The sequence below is a fragment of the Chelon labrosus genome (assembly GCF_963514085.1).
Source record: "Chelon labrosus genome assembly, contig: SCAFFOLD_169, whole genome shotgun sequence".
In the NCBI taxonomy this organism is placed as follows: domain Eukaryota; kingdom Metazoa; phylum Chordata; class Actinopteri; order Mugiliformes; family Mugilidae; genus Chelon; species Chelon labrosus.
Genome location: NW_028181696.1, coordinates 25201 through 42835, shown reverse-complemented (window position 1 = coordinate 42835; position 17635 = coordinate 25201). Strand labels below are relative to the sequence as shown.

At 44.9% G+C, this 17635-nt stretch overlaps 2 protein-coding genes across 2 annotated transcripts in view; one reads left to right on the top strand and one right to left on the bottom strand.

The window, feature by feature from the left end:
* Positions 1 to 2224: 2224 nt before the first annotated feature.
* Positions 2225 to 3460, top strand: LOC311509793 (uncharacterized protein F54H12.2-like; the record flags this gene model as incomplete). Its single annotated transcript, XM_084575229.1, has 1 exon — positions 2225 to 3460. One exon carries the CDS (start codon positions 2225 to 2227, stop codon positions 3458 to 3460), a length of 1236 nt encoding a protein of 411 aa, XP_084431355.1.
* Positions 3461 to 14416: 10956 nt separating this feature from the next.
* LOC311509792 (palmitoyltransferase ZDHHC3-A) overlaps positions 14417 to 17635 on the bottom strand; it is a gene marked incomplete at its 5' end in the record, with an annotated part of 8260 nt that continues 5041 nt past the window's right edge. Inside the window, 3 exons of the mRNA XM_084575228.1 lie at positions 14417 to 15163; positions 15254 to 15425; positions 17476 to 17548. Coding sequence (XP_084431354.1) covers positions 15072 to 15163; positions 15254 to 15425; positions 17476 to 17548 — 337 coding nt within the window. The 3' untranslated portion in view covers positions 14417 to 15071. The remainder of the gene's footprint in view (positions 15164 to 15253; positions 15426 to 17475; positions 17549 to 17635) is intronic.

Here is a 17635-nt window from a genome sequence, read left to right as displayed (position 1 = left end):
CCTAGAAACAGAGTATTTGTACCACGGCCCCTGAATCAATTTCAAGCGGATTTATGCGATATGCAAGCTTTATCAGAGTACAATGATGGGCATAATTATTTATTAACGGTCATCGATATTTTTTCAAAGAAGGCGTATGCTAGAGCGCTGAAGACAAAAAAGGGAAGTGAAGTGACGAAGGCCTTTGCCTCGGTGTTACGGGAGAGTAAAGTGCCTGAGAAAGTACAGACGGATGCGGGTAAAGAATTCTTTAACAAGACTTTTAAAGCTCTGATGAAGAAGCACGGTATTATCCACTTTGCCACCGCCAGCGATCTCAAAGCCTGCGTTGTGGAAAGGTTCAACCGTACGCTAAAGACTAGAATGTGGAGGTACTTTACGGCCAGAAACACACGTCGGTACGTAGACGTTTTGCAGGACCTGCTTAAAAGTTATAACGAGAGCTATCATAGCAGTATAAAAATGAAGCCTAACGACGTCACAAGCGAGAATACCCCCCTGGTATTTCAAAACTTGTACGGGACATTTCCTTTTCGTCGAAAAAACACTTTGAAGTTGAATTTAAAAGAGGGAGACGTGGTGAGGATTTCCAAACTCAGGGGGGTGTTTGACAAAAAGTATGAGCAGAGTTACACGGATGAGCTGTTTACCGTATCGGAATGTATCCCGCGACTTCTCGGTGTACAAAGTAAAAGATTATGACGGTGAGCTTATCGATGGAACCTTTTACGAGACCAAACTACAAAAAGTGACCGTGACTGAGGACAAGCCGTATCAGGTGGAGGAGATTCTGGATGAGCGCTTTAGTCGAGGTAAAAAATACGTCTTGGTGCGTTGGAAAAACTGGCCTGAAAAATTTAATAGCTGGGTAGCCGCCAGCCAGCTCATCGATGTATAAAGTCGGCGCACACCTCAGTTTTCATATCACAAAGAGTCATGGAAGCGAGAACAGAAGAGGGTTTTTACGTGACTTTACCTTCTAACGCCAGTCTCAGTGTGTTTCCTGAAAACACTATCGCCAGCTACTGTGTGGATTTAGCGCAGCATCTCCACTTGGAGGGTCCTTGGCAAGTGGCGCTGACGGAGATTTCCTACCCGCACACGTGGTATAATATTCCCGAGGACCAGTGTGTTTTTCACTGGATCGACACGTGGCAGCATGGAGCCCTGGAGATGAATGCGCCTGTGGACCATTTAACCGGAAAAAAATTTACCCTGCACACCAGGCGTTTTGAATGCGGATATTACGATGACAAACAGCGCGTCGTGAAACAGATAAACGAGTGTATGAGGGACATGCAGAGCGACATTACTCTACAACATAATGATTGTAGACAGAGGTTTCAGTGGTTAGGCAGCGGTCGCTATAGATTACGTTTTTTCCCACCGATGGCCTACATGTTAGGATTAAAACCCGGCGAGTGGTTCACGAGCGGCCTACTAAAAAAGTCTCCTCACCTCGCTGATATAAAAGCGGGTTTTTATCATATGTTCTGTTATAGCGACGTGGTGCAGCATCAGGTGGTGGGTGACGCTTACGCTCCGCTCTTACGAACGATTCGAATTGACGGGAAATTTGGAAACGTTGTGACACAGTCCTTCAGCCCCGCCTACTACGTACCGGTAGCGAAAAGACACATTGAAAACATCAGCGTCGAACTCAAGAACGATCAGAACCAACCGATAAATTTCAAGTTTGGCAAAGTGATTGTGACTTTACATTTTAAACCGATTAAAACGCAGCCCTGAAAATGGTGGTGGCGGAAGCTCATCCTGACCTTTATCGATTCGTAAGTTAATATGAAGCTCAAGTGGGGAGCGGGTTGCCTGGGTTCCATGGGGCCCCCGTGATGTACGGTAAGGGGCTGGGATCCATATTTTCAAAACTATTTAGGTTTGTGACTCCGCTGGTCAAAAAAGGTTTTACCATCGCCAAGCCTCATCTTAAAAACGCTGCCAAAAACATCGCATCGGACGTAGTCAGCAGGGCCGTGCAGCGCATGAGAGGTCCAGAGGGGGAAAATCAAGAAGGATCAGGAATTATGCTTCTCGCTCGACGAGCCGGAAAGAGACCCCCCGGACGTCGCGTAGCAGCTCATAAAAAGCGCGAGCCACCCGCTCGTACTAAATCAGTGCGGAGACGAAGGGCTAACAGAAGGAAGTCCGAAGATATATTCTCCTGAAGATCATGGCTCTTTTACATCACAAATCGCCGGAATGCAGCATGACGGAGCTGGACTTATTCGCGGCTCCGGCCACACAGATGTCTATCGAGCAGAGCCAGTATACAGAGATTTCCCCTCTATCGGCTCTCACAGACGCCGGCCCCATTGAATTTTTCATCCCCAGTGATGGAGAGAAATACCTGGATCTCACCAACACTCTGCTTCTCCTGCGTCTACAAATTATGAACGGAAACGGGACAAACTTGGCGCAGGATGCTCGTGTGGCCGTGATCAACTATCCCCTCAATACCATTTTCTCTCAGGTCGACATGACCCTGGGAGATAGATTAATCTCCCAATCCAGCGCCACACACCCCTACAGAGCTATGATTGAAACTCTGCTAAACTTTTCAGACGATTCGCTGAAAAGTCAGTTCAGCGCCGGGTTGTTTTACAAAGACACAGCCGGTTTTATGGATTCAACTGTGACGGCTGCCGACGGTCCCAAAAGGGGCCTGGTTAAAAGGGCCCAGTTTAGCACCGCCTCGAACGAGTTTCAAGTGTTGGTGCCCCTGCACGCGGACATCTTCTTGCGCATTAAACTGACCCGAGCGAGCGACGCTTTCTGTCTGATGAGTCAGCCCAACGCCGACTTCCGTCTAAAAATACTGGGAGCTTCTCTGTTTGTGAAAAAAGTAACCGTTTCCCCCGCAGTACGTTTAGGTCATTCAGCGGCTCTGATGAAAGGCAACGCCCTCTACCCCTTGTCAAGAATCAATGTGAAAACCTACTCTATTCCTCAAAACTCCAGACTATGCAATCAGGAGAACCTGTTTCTGGGCGTCATGCCTAAATACGTCGTTTTAGGCATGGTGAACCACAACGCCTTCACCGGAAGAAAAGATCTCTCGCCTTTCAACTTTACCCACAACGACGTGGAGTACCTAGCTCTGTGTCATAACGGCAGGCAGATCCCATCCAAAGCTTTCCAATTTAACAGCGGTATTTCCGTGAGAGAATTTTATAATCTGTTCACCGCCACCGGGAGACATCTGAAGGATTTACCTCTGTCTATCGACCGTGAAGATTTTGAAAGAGGTTATACTCTATTTGTTTTCAATCTGAGCGCCGACAAGGACGTCGGGGCTCTCTCCCCTGTATCCAGCGGTAGTTTGAGGCTGGAAATGAGATTCCGAGTTCCCTTACCTCACACCCTCACCCTCATCGTCTACGCCTGTTACGATTCCATTCTGGAAATCAATTCAAAACGACAAGTGCTGGTGGATTATTACTGAAACGTTGAATTCTACGGAGCTGGAAACACTCTTGAGCGGGTTACTGGGCGGTGTATTCAGCGGTGTCTGGGCTTCGGACGAATTACCTTCCCTACAGCCCTCGCTACCCGTCTACTATATCATGAACACCCACCCCCGTCATCTGCCAGGCGAGCACTGGCTGGCTCTCACTCTGGAAAAAGATGGAAAGGCCACGTTCTTTGACTCCTTCGGATTCAGCCCGAATTTTGAATATTATCCTAAGAGCATCATAAATTTCCTGGAACGTCAACGCGGAATAAAAAAGATCCTATACCACGGTCGTCAGCTCCAGCATGAATTATCTGACGTTTGCGGTCAACACTGCGCGTATTACTTGTGCCAGAGAGGAAGAGGCCTGTCTTACGCCAGCGTGCTATCTCACTACACCGACGATGTCGTCAGAAACGATGTCATGGTATCTGATTTTGTTAAAAAATTTCAAAAATGTCTGGCGGTCCCCTGCCGGGGAAATTGTAACCAGTTAGCCTGTTCTCTACAAATATTTAAAGACTGCTACCGCTTGTGATATTAGAATGAAAAAGTCTGCGACATTGTACGGATTCAGTAAAGCTTTATTAAACACAAACTGAATTACAGACTCTTTCTTGCCGTACAATTTATTTATTTTTTTTAAATGACGATATCAAGGAGTAAACTCTGCCCACTCCACAGGCGAGTATTGTCTCTTTTTCGATCGACGGACAGAGGGGGGTTCAGCAGCAGCAGCAGCAGCAGCAGTATCCGTCTGCAGCGGGCCAAAGTTTTTGAGTCTCCTAAGCTGTTCACGGGCTCGCGGGTTAGTCACAGAGGTCTCGGGAATATTAAGTTCTGACAGAGTCATGAGAAATTCTGTCCATCCTTCGGGAGGCTGTTCATTCACTTTTTTATAGGAGCTGGTCAGATGTTTGACCAGATCAAGCATATGAGATCCTCTCACAGTTTTCCCTCTGTAGATAAATTCACCTTTCGGCGTCCACCCGCTGTCGCTCTTGGATAGTTTTTTCATCACATACTCTGCATTTTTACGACTGCGAGTTGGCAGACTCTTTAAAACATCTTCCTCCTCCTCCCCCCTCCCTCCTTGCAGCTCCACATTCTCCCCCTGATGCAGCTCCTCTCGCGGCAGACTCAGAGTTATCGGTTGAACTTCTTTCTCCCCTTGTCTGGAGAGGCTGAGATAGCCTTGGAGCAGAGCATTGTACTTCTTCATTTTTTCATAAGGATTCAATCCTCTCTCCTCTAATATCTCTCTCATCTTTTCATCCAAATCTTGCTGGGCCGTTTGTCTGATGGTGCTGCCTGTAGCCGCTGTCGGCTGACTCAGCCGGTTTAACTGATGCGGCGACACCAGAAACATTTTTTGCGTGGTCTTCAGAGCCATGGGGAGTAGAAAAGAGGCCTATCGTCGTCTAGCAAAACCTCCTATCAATTCCCCTATAATAGGAATAGCAACTCCTAGCAGAGGTAAAAGGAAGCCTCCTGTTTGTTGTAACACCCTGCGTTTACGCTTCACGCAGGCTTTCTTATTGGCGATCATTCTGATATATTTCTTATGTCTTTTTAACTTCTGATATTGCTGCGGAGAAAGGGGTATATTTCCCTTCAAAAGATTGAACGCAGTCTCACACAACGACTGGAGAAGATCTGGGGAGCAGCTCCTTAAAATATCCTGCCGTTTCTTCGGTGTGGCCTTGGACAGAACTTTAAGTAAGGGGCCGTTTCTTTTCAGACGAGCGTTTGTCATGGTTCTTTCTGCAAGTACACGGTAGGCCACTCGTGGGGTAGTAACCCCGCTCTCAGTCTGAACCGGTCTGGGCACCGGTGAGTTAAGTCCAGTAATAAATAGGAGTGAGGCTGACTAGTGGCATCCTCTAAACTTTCTAAAAAGTATTTTTTTCTGGAGGGAAACATCTGTTGAGCTAATATATTCATCTGCAGTTTATCTCGGGGGTTTTTGAACAGCACTAAATAATTTGTGTTAAGACCGATGGTTCGGCTGAATTTACCTTGATGAAAAATATTCTGAGTGAGCATAATGACGCTCATATTTCGGTGATGCCGGTACTGGGTAAAAATTCTCACCACCTCCGGATGATCAGAAGCTTGAAAGATGACGTCGTCTAAAATAACCAAGTGTGTTTGATCGGCTGGAAAAAGAGTCTCATCTTCAAAAGAATCAGGTAATCCCTTGACAGATTTAATCTTTTTATTTTTCTTCTGCAGTTCTATATACAAAGGTTGAAAAGAAGTATAAATCCACACAATATTGTCAGGTACATCATTCATGACATGTTCACAGTTTTCCAAAACATTTTTTACAAAAACAGTTTTTCCACACCCGCTAGGCCCCACCACCAGACATGAAAAAGGCAACTGCAATCTGGAATCAAACTCAATCTCCTCTCCTAGGGGTTTTGACATTTTCTTTTAATTATTATTTTCAATAACCAAAGGGTTCGGTTCGCCCGTCAGCCAAAAGACGCCTTTTGTCATACACCACCCTGAACTTCTTTCGGAATGAGGAATTTTTCAGACGGAAGCTTATTTTATCTCTCACAATGTTCTGCTGAGGCACCGTGATGACGGCGCCGTGGTCAGGATTTTGAATGTAACCCTCTACCAACTGTTTAATGCTGTCAAAATTGATTTCTTTACAGCTTTCTTGAGTCAGCGTGATTCCCTTAACACGCAAGGACACTTTACCCCCTCTGGTCTGATAGGCGTAACTTTTAGGCCCCGCCGCTGCAAACTCTTGGATGCTATCCCCACCCAGCTCGTCGGTCAGCTGTCCCAAGTAGTTACCCGTGGGAAGCGGGGTCTCTCCCTCTCTGACGATGTAGATTAAACTGTCCGTGTCGTAGTACAGAATGCGCTCAGGATTCTGTACCTTCTCCATGAAACTGTACAGAGTCAAACGAGCATAGGCAGTGGTAAATGCAGCGATGAAAATGTTGTTGCTTTTCCCGGGAGGGAGAATGTAACGCTCACCGTACCGCCACTGCACCATCACCACCTCGTCGTTCAGAAAGGCAAAATGCTTGACGACATGCTGCTCTGAAAACAGAAACTTGAAAAACTCTTCAGGTTTTCTGACGAGGCTGGTCTGAGCCAGCTCGGTTCTCTGGGCAAACTTACCCCAAAAGCTGTTGAGACATAATTTGGCTATCTGTCTTTTGGCAGGGTTAGGATGGATTTTAGCCGGATCTAACTGGATACCCTGGTTAGCCTCGTAGTCTCTGACATACCTGTCCCTGCTTGCCTCATCCGATGCTTCAGAGGGGTAGCCTGAAGCCTCCTGTTTCCCTTTCAAAAAGGTGTTGATGTAACCCCTAAAGATAGAGTCACTCTTTTTGTCAAAATGCCAGACTTCAGTTATTTCAGCGACGCGATATCCAGCGTCTAGGGCTTTTGTGAATTCGGGTGTCGGCCAGGTGCCGGATAAAGCTCTCTCTTTCTCGCTATGCATGCACGAACCGGTTTGACTGTTTATGTCAGCGCACACGCGGCAGAGAGTAAACACCAGTTTACCTCGCTCGGTTTTGTAAGGCAGAATCGGCAGAAATAACCCTCGAGGAGGATGCACGACGGCTTTGATCAGACCAAAGTACATACGCGGATCTTTAAAATCCCGACGGATAATTTCAGGGTGACCGAGAGGGTACTCAAAGTGCGCGTTGACATAGGGGTACAAGGATGTGACGTCCACGTAACGAACCTGCTCAGTGTCACTTGCCGTGTACCTCAGACGGATGGGACAAGTTCTACCTCCAAACAGCGCATCGCGAGGCTTTAAAGGCTGCGGAGCGCGATGATGATTCAGGAACTGTTTCACTCGATCGTCAGACTTTGTCATGCGGGTCCAGTCATGCTCCCATATGAACTGTACCGAGACCTTTAGCTTAGACCGCAGGTTTAACAGTTTTTCTTGCCAGGCCCAGTGGAGCTGCTCAAAGGGAATCTTTGTCAGGGGGTTAACTTCGTGCGGCGAGAAACACTTGGGACACCCGTGAAAGAAACAGCCGAGTAACTCCCACACCTTTTTTACACCGTCAATTTCTGCATACCCGTCTACAACATATTTCCCCAGCCTCTTCTCACCTCCGTTGAGAGCGTGTCGAATAGCGACGTTTTCGCTGTGTGAAATCCATTCTAACCACAGAATCCCCGCGTTCGAGTAGTTTTTGAATTGGCGGTTGTAGTTATCGGTGGGCGGGAGAGCCAGAGTGTGGGGAGGAAGAAAGTTTGTTTTAAAAACTTTCATGCACGCGGAAGCGATCGTAATGCAGGTGAAAGGGTCGACGCGTGTCTCTTTGATGAATTCAACACGAAACTTTAAACAAGACGCTGCTAGGATTTCAGTGTCTTTGTCGCAATAAAGCACAGCTTCTTTTTTGAAATCAAATGTACAACCATCCTTGGTGGCGTACCAGGCTGTGAATTTTTTCATCGTCTGCACCGACATTCTGTCTACGCCGTAAGCGTCTGGAGGTGGGTAAGAGCCTACATAGTTTAAGTGAGTCTCTGAACTGAAAAGATGCGGGAAGAAACCTTTGCTTAATTCGTCGTCGTCGCGCGAACCGATCTCAGCATCCAGACCCATGGCTGCGGGTATGTCTGCTAAGCGCATGGTTAAAAATGAGAGTGAGTCGATGTATGTTTGATGGAATGCCTCATCCACCATCTGCAACACCTTACTGCCTTGCATAATTATGCGGGGTGTCATACCTTGGCGAATTAAATGGTTGAGAAGAAGGTAACTGTCAAAACCCTTAGTGTTGTGAGCGATGAAGATGTAACCTTAGTATTCCTGTTTTCTGAAACGCTTAAAGAAGCTTCCTGCGCATGTTAAGCTCCAGGAACCCCATTTCTCACCTAGCAGCGTTTGTGTACTGATGTAAAAGGGTTTGTGTTCGCCTGATGCGTCTACGAGTGTTTCAAAGTCATAAAACACTACCTGTTTTGAATGGTCAGTCTCAACTTTCAAAGGAGTGATGTAACACAGATTGTCTTCGGCCGGTTCCTTTACGGAGCACACGGGGCATGTTTTAGGTCTACATCTGTGCTGGGTGGTGCCGCTGATAGCGTTGTAATACACCGCTTTGCAAGCATTACATTTTTTAATCATCTGACAATTGCTGGCAGTTTTACCCGCCGTAGGGTGGTGGTAAGGCACTTTATGTTTTACATAACAGACGTTGGATCGGCACGTCATATTACAATCAGAACATTTGATCCGTTTTACCTTGCTTTTTGTACATTCTGATGTAAAGCATATGGAACAGCGGCCCGAGCAGCGGTGCTTCCATAACTGACCATAACCTGTGTGACAATAATTGCAAACGTGAGGCGTACCGAGAAATGTTTTCAGCTCAGTAATACCGTAGTAGTGGTTTTGATGGAGGAAAAGATAGAGGGTTTTAGGATGCATTCCTTCACACGTTTGAAACTTAGAGAGGGCTCGCTCACCTTCTGCTCTGAAGAAGACGACGATTTTACAGCTTAAAGCCTGTTCAAATTTAATAATGTCATTAAACCTCACAGGAGAGTCGTGTGATAACCCCGCCTGATTCTGTAACACTCTAGCTTGTACGGTGGCCTCGGCTGTGGTTAATTCCCGATTTAACAGGAGCGCGAGGTTAATGGCGAAGCATAATTGATCGCTAGGGTTAACGACTATATGTAAGCAATGTGCTTTTTTCCTGCAGATTTCATCGTTGAGAATGGTTTGTATCTTTCTTTTAACACCCCCTCGAGGACTACGTACCACCTGCACGACTAATTCCAGCGTCTCATCCGTCATAAGGGACATGTTTGATTGCACTAATCTGTCGAGAAGATTCTGAAATTCATTTAGATCTATATCACCGTCGTGAGCAGCGATGACAGAGATGTTGTTAAGAAGTCTTTCCCCCCTTAATTCTAACTGCACCACATCCCCCTGTCTGGCATATGATAGAGCTCTTTCTACCGATTCTTGGACAGAACCCATCACGTTACAGTAAAACTCTGCATAATCAAGCATAGAACCGGGAGAGGGAAAATTTAGAAATTGGCGTATTTCAACGTTGTTAAATCTGTCTCTGGAGATCACCCTGGGGGGTTCAGGATTTTGTCCCGCACCCCTCTGAGCGGCAGGTGTTGCAGGTAGGCGGCTAGTAGACGGTCCGGGTAACGGCTCATCGGATGGACGATCGGTACGCGCTTCGAAGTGGGGAGGTACATGCTCGTGGAACGGTTGACTGGTTGTAGACGGTCCGGTTAACGGCTCATCGGATGGACGATCGGCACGCGCTTCAGAGGGGGGAGGTACATGCACGTGGGACGGTTGACTAGTAGGAGGTTCTCTTAAACTCTCGAGAGCTCCGTTCACATTGTCAAGACGCTGTAAATCAGAAGGTTCGAGGCGAGCAAGGGCCTCGTTTAAATTCTCTAAATGCTGTAAATCGTTTAATGGAGGTAAAGTTTGCGAGTGCGGCTGATCAAGACGTTGTTGAGGGAGTTCTCTTAAGGCTTCAATTTCTGCATGAAATAACTGAAGAACTGACTGCGAAACCGAATTTTCCCCTTGGTTATTGACATTCATGATTAAAACATACAACTCTACCCGAGCGATGCTGAGACCAGATTCCAAGCCGAAGAAAGTATGTTCCAGAATTCTCTGAGGGCCCTTCTCCTTGCTCGGCGCAGATGTCCTCTCCTTCTTGTCCTTCTCGTCCTTCTAATCGGGCGTATCACCATTCGGAGCGGCTGGGGCCTGGAGCCTTCTGAAGGGTGAGAGACAGATTTTAAATATAACCGGACGTTGTTTAAAATGAAATTTTCAGATAAAATGTTCTTACCGACAGCCGGATCGCTCTCTTGCTTCTCTGACGGTCTGGGGTTTATGGGGTAAGGCAAATCCTCGGTGCTGGAGCTGTCATTTCCTTCTTCACCTTTCCAAATCAAATGTTAGAAAATATCATGACGAGACACATGGCTTACTTTAACATTTTATCAGCGCCTCATTGATAAAATGTTCTTACCGGCAGTCACCTCACTCTTCTCCGGAGTGTCCGGTATGATGATTATGGGATAAGATGGATCCTGCTCATCAAGCCCCTGCTCGCCTTCTAACGTCAGTTCAACCTCTGTCAAAGTATAATTCAAATAAAAGTATAATACCGATAAAATACAATACACGTATAAATTCTGTGTGCGTGTGACAAAGAGTCAGCTACCTTCAGCAGTCTGAGGCACTGACCAGGCTACGGTCTGAGCAGGAAATTCTACAAACAGAGAAATAAAGTGAATATAAGTAAAGTAACTATTTCTAACTATTTCTAAAGTAGGATAAGATAGTTTAACTAACCATTCCGCACTGTTATGGAGGGTGTAGCGGGTATTACATCAGGGGTGTCTTGCATTAAATAAAAAGAAAAAGAAAATTGTCATGCAGCAGTTTAAAAAAAAAATATATATATATATAGTCGAATCAAATGACTGTCTTACTTAAGAGGCTCTGGCTGTCATCAACATCATCATATTCACGGAAAAGGATACCTCTTTTTTCAGTGTCTGGAAGAAAGGGCCTGATGTTATCCCTTTACCGTATCAATAAAATATGTATTTAATCATCTAGGTTTTAAAACGGCTACGTACAAGATTCCATTATCGCTGCTTTCAAAAAATATTTCTGTGTCTGAAAAACAAATTCGGGGAGCTATGTTAGCTCTAATAAACAGAATTAACTGATGATAAATCGAAAGACGTGACTTACCCGCTGATGCGCTTCTTTGGAGGCTTTCAAATAGTCGACACCACAAGATGCTTATCGGCCTATGGTTCTTCGGAGGATTTCAAATAGCCGATAGCTTCACACCGCAGCAAAATGAAATGCACGTCTGACGCTCGGTGGTCCACAGTTTTATACCAGACTCTGTTTACCGAACCCCGCGGATGTATTTGTGGCGGGAGCGCCTTATCCGTAGAAGGGTTGAGGAGGTTAACTTTTCACACGTGTTTTAGGCTGGGGAGTATGCGCTTCTAAACGTGTCCTTTGACACTGAGGCTTCCTGAATGACGCTCACAGGCGTCTCACTAATGATCGTGGACGTGTACGCTCTCTTGCTCATTTTTATTTTTTAATTCTGGCTCGGACTGAAGCATGAAGCACCGAAACAACCTCATCGACTGAAACTATCTTTAGCTAACGCTAGCTTTTCACCGCGCTCAGAACATGGGAGGGCTCGGTTGGCATCACGTGACTGTATCCGGGTTCGTATAGAAACACGTTTGCGCATGCTCATAAACTTCTGCTTAAACATGCCTGGACTTATCCCGGGGAGTATGGAGGCTGTCTGCGTGCATGTGTGTGTGTGTGTGTGTGTGGGTGCGTGGGTGCCTGCGTGTGTGTGTGTGCGTCTGCTGTTTCTGATAAGAGTGTGTCTGCGTGTGCGCCTCTGCCACACAGACAGAGGGACACCCCCTCCCCTATGGATCCACTCGTCGTGAGTGACACACCCCCTGCCCCTCACGCCACAGCACTTCCGGCAAAAGTCGTGACATGGCCCTTCTGAGGATGTCCTATGATGTCCCCCCCCCCACGCCACAGCACTTCCGGCAAAACTGCTGAGTGAGCACCAACCCCCCCCCCCTCCCCCATTTTTAACGACTCAGCACTTCCGGGGTCGTCATAAGTTCAGGGTCATCAATCAAATTTTGACAGAGGGTATAGTCTATTATTTTTTGACATTTATTCGTTCATTCATCTTCTGTAACTGCTTGTTCCTGTGAAGGGCTAACTGATTAAAATAATACTTTCAACGCAGGCCTTTTGCTTGTACTTCGGTGTAGTTAGAGTACTTTTAAGTAAACACAAACTGAGACGAAGCCGCTGAAAATTGTTCCATCTCTTTTTGTTCAAGTTTAATGTGGGCCATCCATATTATATCGATACACCAATATTTTACAACCTCAACACTCATATTAAAGAAGCATAGATAAAAAAGGCAACTTCACCCCCCGCATAAAAATACAGTTATTGGTATAGTGAAGTCAACTTCACAGAATAGTTAGCAACAATAAATAAATTAAATAAAATAATGATAGAAACAATAAATAAGTTAATAATTGTTCCCTTCACTGAGATAAAGCAGAATACTGACAGGTTGTACTTTGTGTGTTTGTGTGTGTGTTTTGTGGTAGTGTAAATCTGTGAGTCTAACACAGTTCAGAAAGTAGCACATCAAACTTGTTTGCACTTCAAATACACACCAGAATGAAAAAGAAAAATAATTTTCTGTTTGAACCCCATCATAACGGAATCCCAGCGCATCTTATTTTAGGTGCATTCATTCACCAGAAAACAGTCAGTTTCTTATCTTTGAAGTCATAAATTAAAATAAGATAATACATGTACCTATGTTGAGGTTTGTTCGATCTAACTGCACTCGTAAACTAGCCAAAATTATGTGGGCACAATAAGTCTTTTGTACTGTTATGCATGTGTGTCTTTAGGGTGTCCACAGACTCTTATCCATTAATGGTTTATATCAACATATTTAAAGCTTGACCTGTTATGTACCTTGATCGATATCAGCTTAACAAATCCATATCAATGCAATTCATTTATTTTTTTTTTTAAATCCCGTAATTTTTGCAAATTGTGATTAAGTAACAAACTAATTTCTGGGGTTCAACAAAAGTTCAACAACCGTGAGGACAGTTTTGATTGGTTCAGAAACCAGGAAGTGAGCTCCATCAACCTTCCTCAGTAGCTTCCATGTGGAGGCCATTGAACTGATGAGAGAAAGTTAGTGTGCTAGAACATATGTTGGCATAAATACTGATGAGAAGCTAACCCCTTCTAAAACATCATCCTGTTTAGTGGAATGGGGTTTGTCTGATGTGTTGGTGTTGATTATATCAAGAAATCAGCTAATTGATTCAAGTCTGACTTAAAGGTCCATAGTTTTTCTCTTTACTGTACTTCATTTTTAAAGGAAGTTTTTGTTATCATCATCTCCTTAGTGGTTGCTTTTTGGATTTCAGGGTACACATGGGTTAACTGTCAAAGAAAGAACAAACAATGACTGAGGTTACATGGTCTTTAGTATCCCGGTTTTGATTGGGTTTTTGAAGTATCCCGTTTTTGTGTTTGTGCATGTAAACACCATATCCTGAATTCAGAAACCGGGTTATGCCCATTTCCCGGTTTCAAGAAACCCGGTTTTGCCACCTGGAGTACTCCGATAGAAGCCGGGATGCTGGAGCATGTATACACCTTATCCCGGTCTCTGACGGCTGCCCACTGTCTGCGCAGGCGCGAGTGACGCCAGTGACGCACCAGATATACAATCAACATGGCGGCAACGAGAACTTCTCACCTTTGGAGCGACGAAGAGACTGAATTTTGCCTTAAAATAATGAAAGAACTCAACATAACTACATGTTTAGATGGCAGAAAACACAGAAATGCCGACATATTCAAGTCTGTTGCGGAAAAGCTACGCGACACTGGTTTTCCACCGCGCACTGTTGAACAAGTTAGGTCGCGTTGGAAAACATTGGAAAACAAAAGACGTAAAAGATGTAACACATGCATGCGCAGATAGGATGCAGTGATCAGAAAATGGGTTTCTGGTATTTATCATGTTTACAGGGATATGAATAACCAGGTTTCTCTGTATTCCATGTAAACACCATATCCCGGATATGCTCAAAGCCGGGATAAGCCTCAAAACCAGGACACTAAAGACCATGTAAACTCAGTCCATGTAAACTCAGTCAATGTTGGCTGTGTGTTTTGTTTTCTGGGTGAATGAGGCAAAGATTGCGTCTTCAATTATAATACAGCAGTCGTTCTAATAGCTGATTCAAATATTGTGCACTTCATTTGTAAGATTTTAACTTGATGATTGATAATTTAATTATTAATTTATTTTTTTGTACTAAACACATTATTAGTTCAATTACAAACTGTTGAAGCCTCATATTAGTTTTGGCTAACTGCAGGATTTATTTTTGCATAGAATAATGTATATTCGGACATCTGGCTCTAGAAAAACAAGACTTGAGGCTGGTGTTAATTTAAACTTTAAAGTATATATCAATAATGTTGTGTCTCTTTTGATCCAATGCTCAGACATGTGCATGCATTGTTAATTTTCATATGGTATGTTTATGTATTAGCAGTTATTTTTGCAATTTTGGGCTGGAAAATTGTTAAACATATGAGTTGGTTAATTGAACAAAATATCTAAATCCCACATCAGTCAAATCCACAAAGGCTCTTCCAAATGGATCGAAATAATCAAAAACTACTGGTAATCAAACTACTGATCAGAATGTGCTGGTGCTATTTCCTCATGACAGGAAATAGATTTTCATGAGTCTGGGGTCTGAGGCTCAACTTCTTTTTTAGATCCTGAGAGAGGAAGTCATAAAGACTTGTGCATTGCTCACTCATTCACTCATTCATTCATATACCTTCTTCTTCATCTCTCTGGTCCAAATATAAGACGTCGTAGTTAGGCAGAAAATTCATTCTCACACATTCGCACAGAAAAAAACTCCGTCATCCTTATCCTTAGCCTCATTCGCCCCCCTAAGATCAGACATCGTAGTCGGGCAGGGCGGAATAGCTGATCCCACCAACTGACGGGGGGCTGGAGTGGAGCGGAAGAAACCAGCAAAAGACTGAACCTAAAGAGAACGAGTCAGTAAACAAATAAATCAGCTTTATTTTTACTGATAAAGTGATAGACATAAACAGGCGACAGACAGAAACCCCACCTCTTCCGAAGACCTCCCGCAGCAGAGCGAGCTTTGGCTTGCGGGTGTGGGACGGGTGGTGAGGCGGCTGCGAAGAGGGGGAGGATGAAAAGGACGAAGAGCCCCTTTCTTTGATCATCAGTCTGTTTCTCATCTGCTCTATGGGAGTCTCGTCTGTGATTATGGAGACCAACTGTAAGGATATACAGTCAGTTACTTTGAGAAACGTTCCCATGTACCCCAGAAGACCTTTTGACATCCCCTCTAAAACTTCGAGGAACATGAAGTTTACTGCAAACTTCAAATACCTTAAAAAGCAATGCCACCAATGACCATTAGATGCTGGCCCTAATCAAGCCGCTACCTACAAGGTTGAAGCCTAACCCCTACAAAAAAACTGCTTTCCTTCAAATGGCCACTTGAAACTGGCTCAAAATACGAGTCAGTGGTCTAATCTTAGACCATTTTTAAACTAGCTTGGTGTTGGGAGAAGTCTGGCACTGCCGAGGTGACCACAGACGACCGAAGACACACTGGGCTTCAAAACCCGATCTTCAGGAAACCTAGTGGTGATGACGTCAGATTGGGTTCATGCATCTTTATATGGGTTCATGCATCTGTCCAGGGTGTACCCTGCCTCTCGCATGATGACAGCTCGCCCCCGCGCGACCCTTCACAGGACAAGCAAAATTTTTGTACCCCTGAAACTGTTTCGTGTTAGCCGACGAAGACTAGTTGAGGTGTAGCCAGATATCATGTTCGAGTGTTAGTGTTACTGACATACACTATATTACCAAAAGTATTCGCTCACCTGCCTTTACTCATTCTATGAACTGAAGTGCCATCCCATTCCTAACTCATAGAATTCAATATGATGTCGGTCCACCTTTTGCAGCTATTACAGCTTCAACTCTTCTGGGAAGACTGTCCACAAGGTTGAGGAGAGTGTTTATAGGAATTTTTGACCATTCTTCCAAAAGCGCATTGGTGAGGTCACACACTGATGTTGGTCGAGAAGGCCTGGCTCTCAGTCTCCGCTCTAATTCATCCCAAAGGTGTTCTATCGGGTTCAGGTCAGGACTCTGTGCAGGCCAGTCAAGTTCATCCACACCAGACTCTGTCATCCACGTCTTTATGGACCTTGCTTTGTGCACTGGTGCACAGTCATGTTGGAAGAGGAAGGGGCCCGCTCCAAACTGTTCCCACAAGGTTGGGAGCATGGAATTGTCCAAAATGTTTTGGTATCCTGAAGCATTCAATGTTCCTTTCACTGGAACTAAGGGGCCAAGCCCAGCTCCTGAAAAACAACCCCATACCATAATTCCTCCTCCACCAAATTTCACAGTTGGCACAATGCAATCTGAAATGTACCGTTCTCCTGGCAACCTCCAAACCCAGACTCGTCCATCAGATTGCCAGATGGAAAAGCGTGATTCATCACTCCAGAGAACGCGTCTCCACTGCTCTAGAGGCCAGTGGCGGCGTGCTTTACACCATTGCATCCGACGCCTTGCATTGCACTTGGTGATGTGTGGCTTGGCTGCAGCTGCTCGGCCATGGAAACCCATTCCATGAAGCTCTCTGCGTACTGTACTTGGGCTAATCTGAAGGTCACATGAAGTTTGTAGCTCTGTAGCAATTGACTGTGCAGAAAGTCGGCGATCTCTTTGCACTATGCGCTTCAGCATCCGCTGACCCCTCTCCGTCACTTTACGTGGCCTACCACTTCGTGGCTGAGTTGCTGTTTTTCCCAAACGCTTCCATTTTGTTATAATAGAGCTGACAGTTGACTGTGGAATATTTAGGAGCGAGGAAATTTCACGACTGGATTTGTTGCACAAGTGGCATCCTATGACAGTTCCACGCTGGAATTCACTGAGCTCCTGAGAGCGGCCCATTCTTTCACAAATGTCTTGTTTCACAGTCTGCATGCCTGAGTGCTTGAATTTATACACCTGGGGCCAGGCCAAGTGATTAGAACACCTGATTCTGATCATTTGAATGGGTGAGCGAATACTTTTGGTAATATAGTGTAAGTGTTCTATGTGAAGGTAGGGGGTATTTGTATTTATGAATATTTTTGCTCTGTTAATAAAGAGATGATTGGCATTCAAATTTTGTGAATTTTCCCATGGATATGCAGTGAAATTGGCACTGCAACACCAGCAGGTTGACAAAATTTGCAAGAATAATTTTTATTCAGGAAATAAACATTTGCCAAATTTGTGTCTCTGTGCAGATACCTGATCATAGAAGATGACCATAACAAACACGCCGAACAACACCGACTCCACCAGAAGGATGATGTAATGAGCACTGCGACAGGAAATAATAGGCATAAACAACTACATCTAAACAATAAGCTTATGTACACTGAAAATATGGCTTTCATTCAGAAGAGAA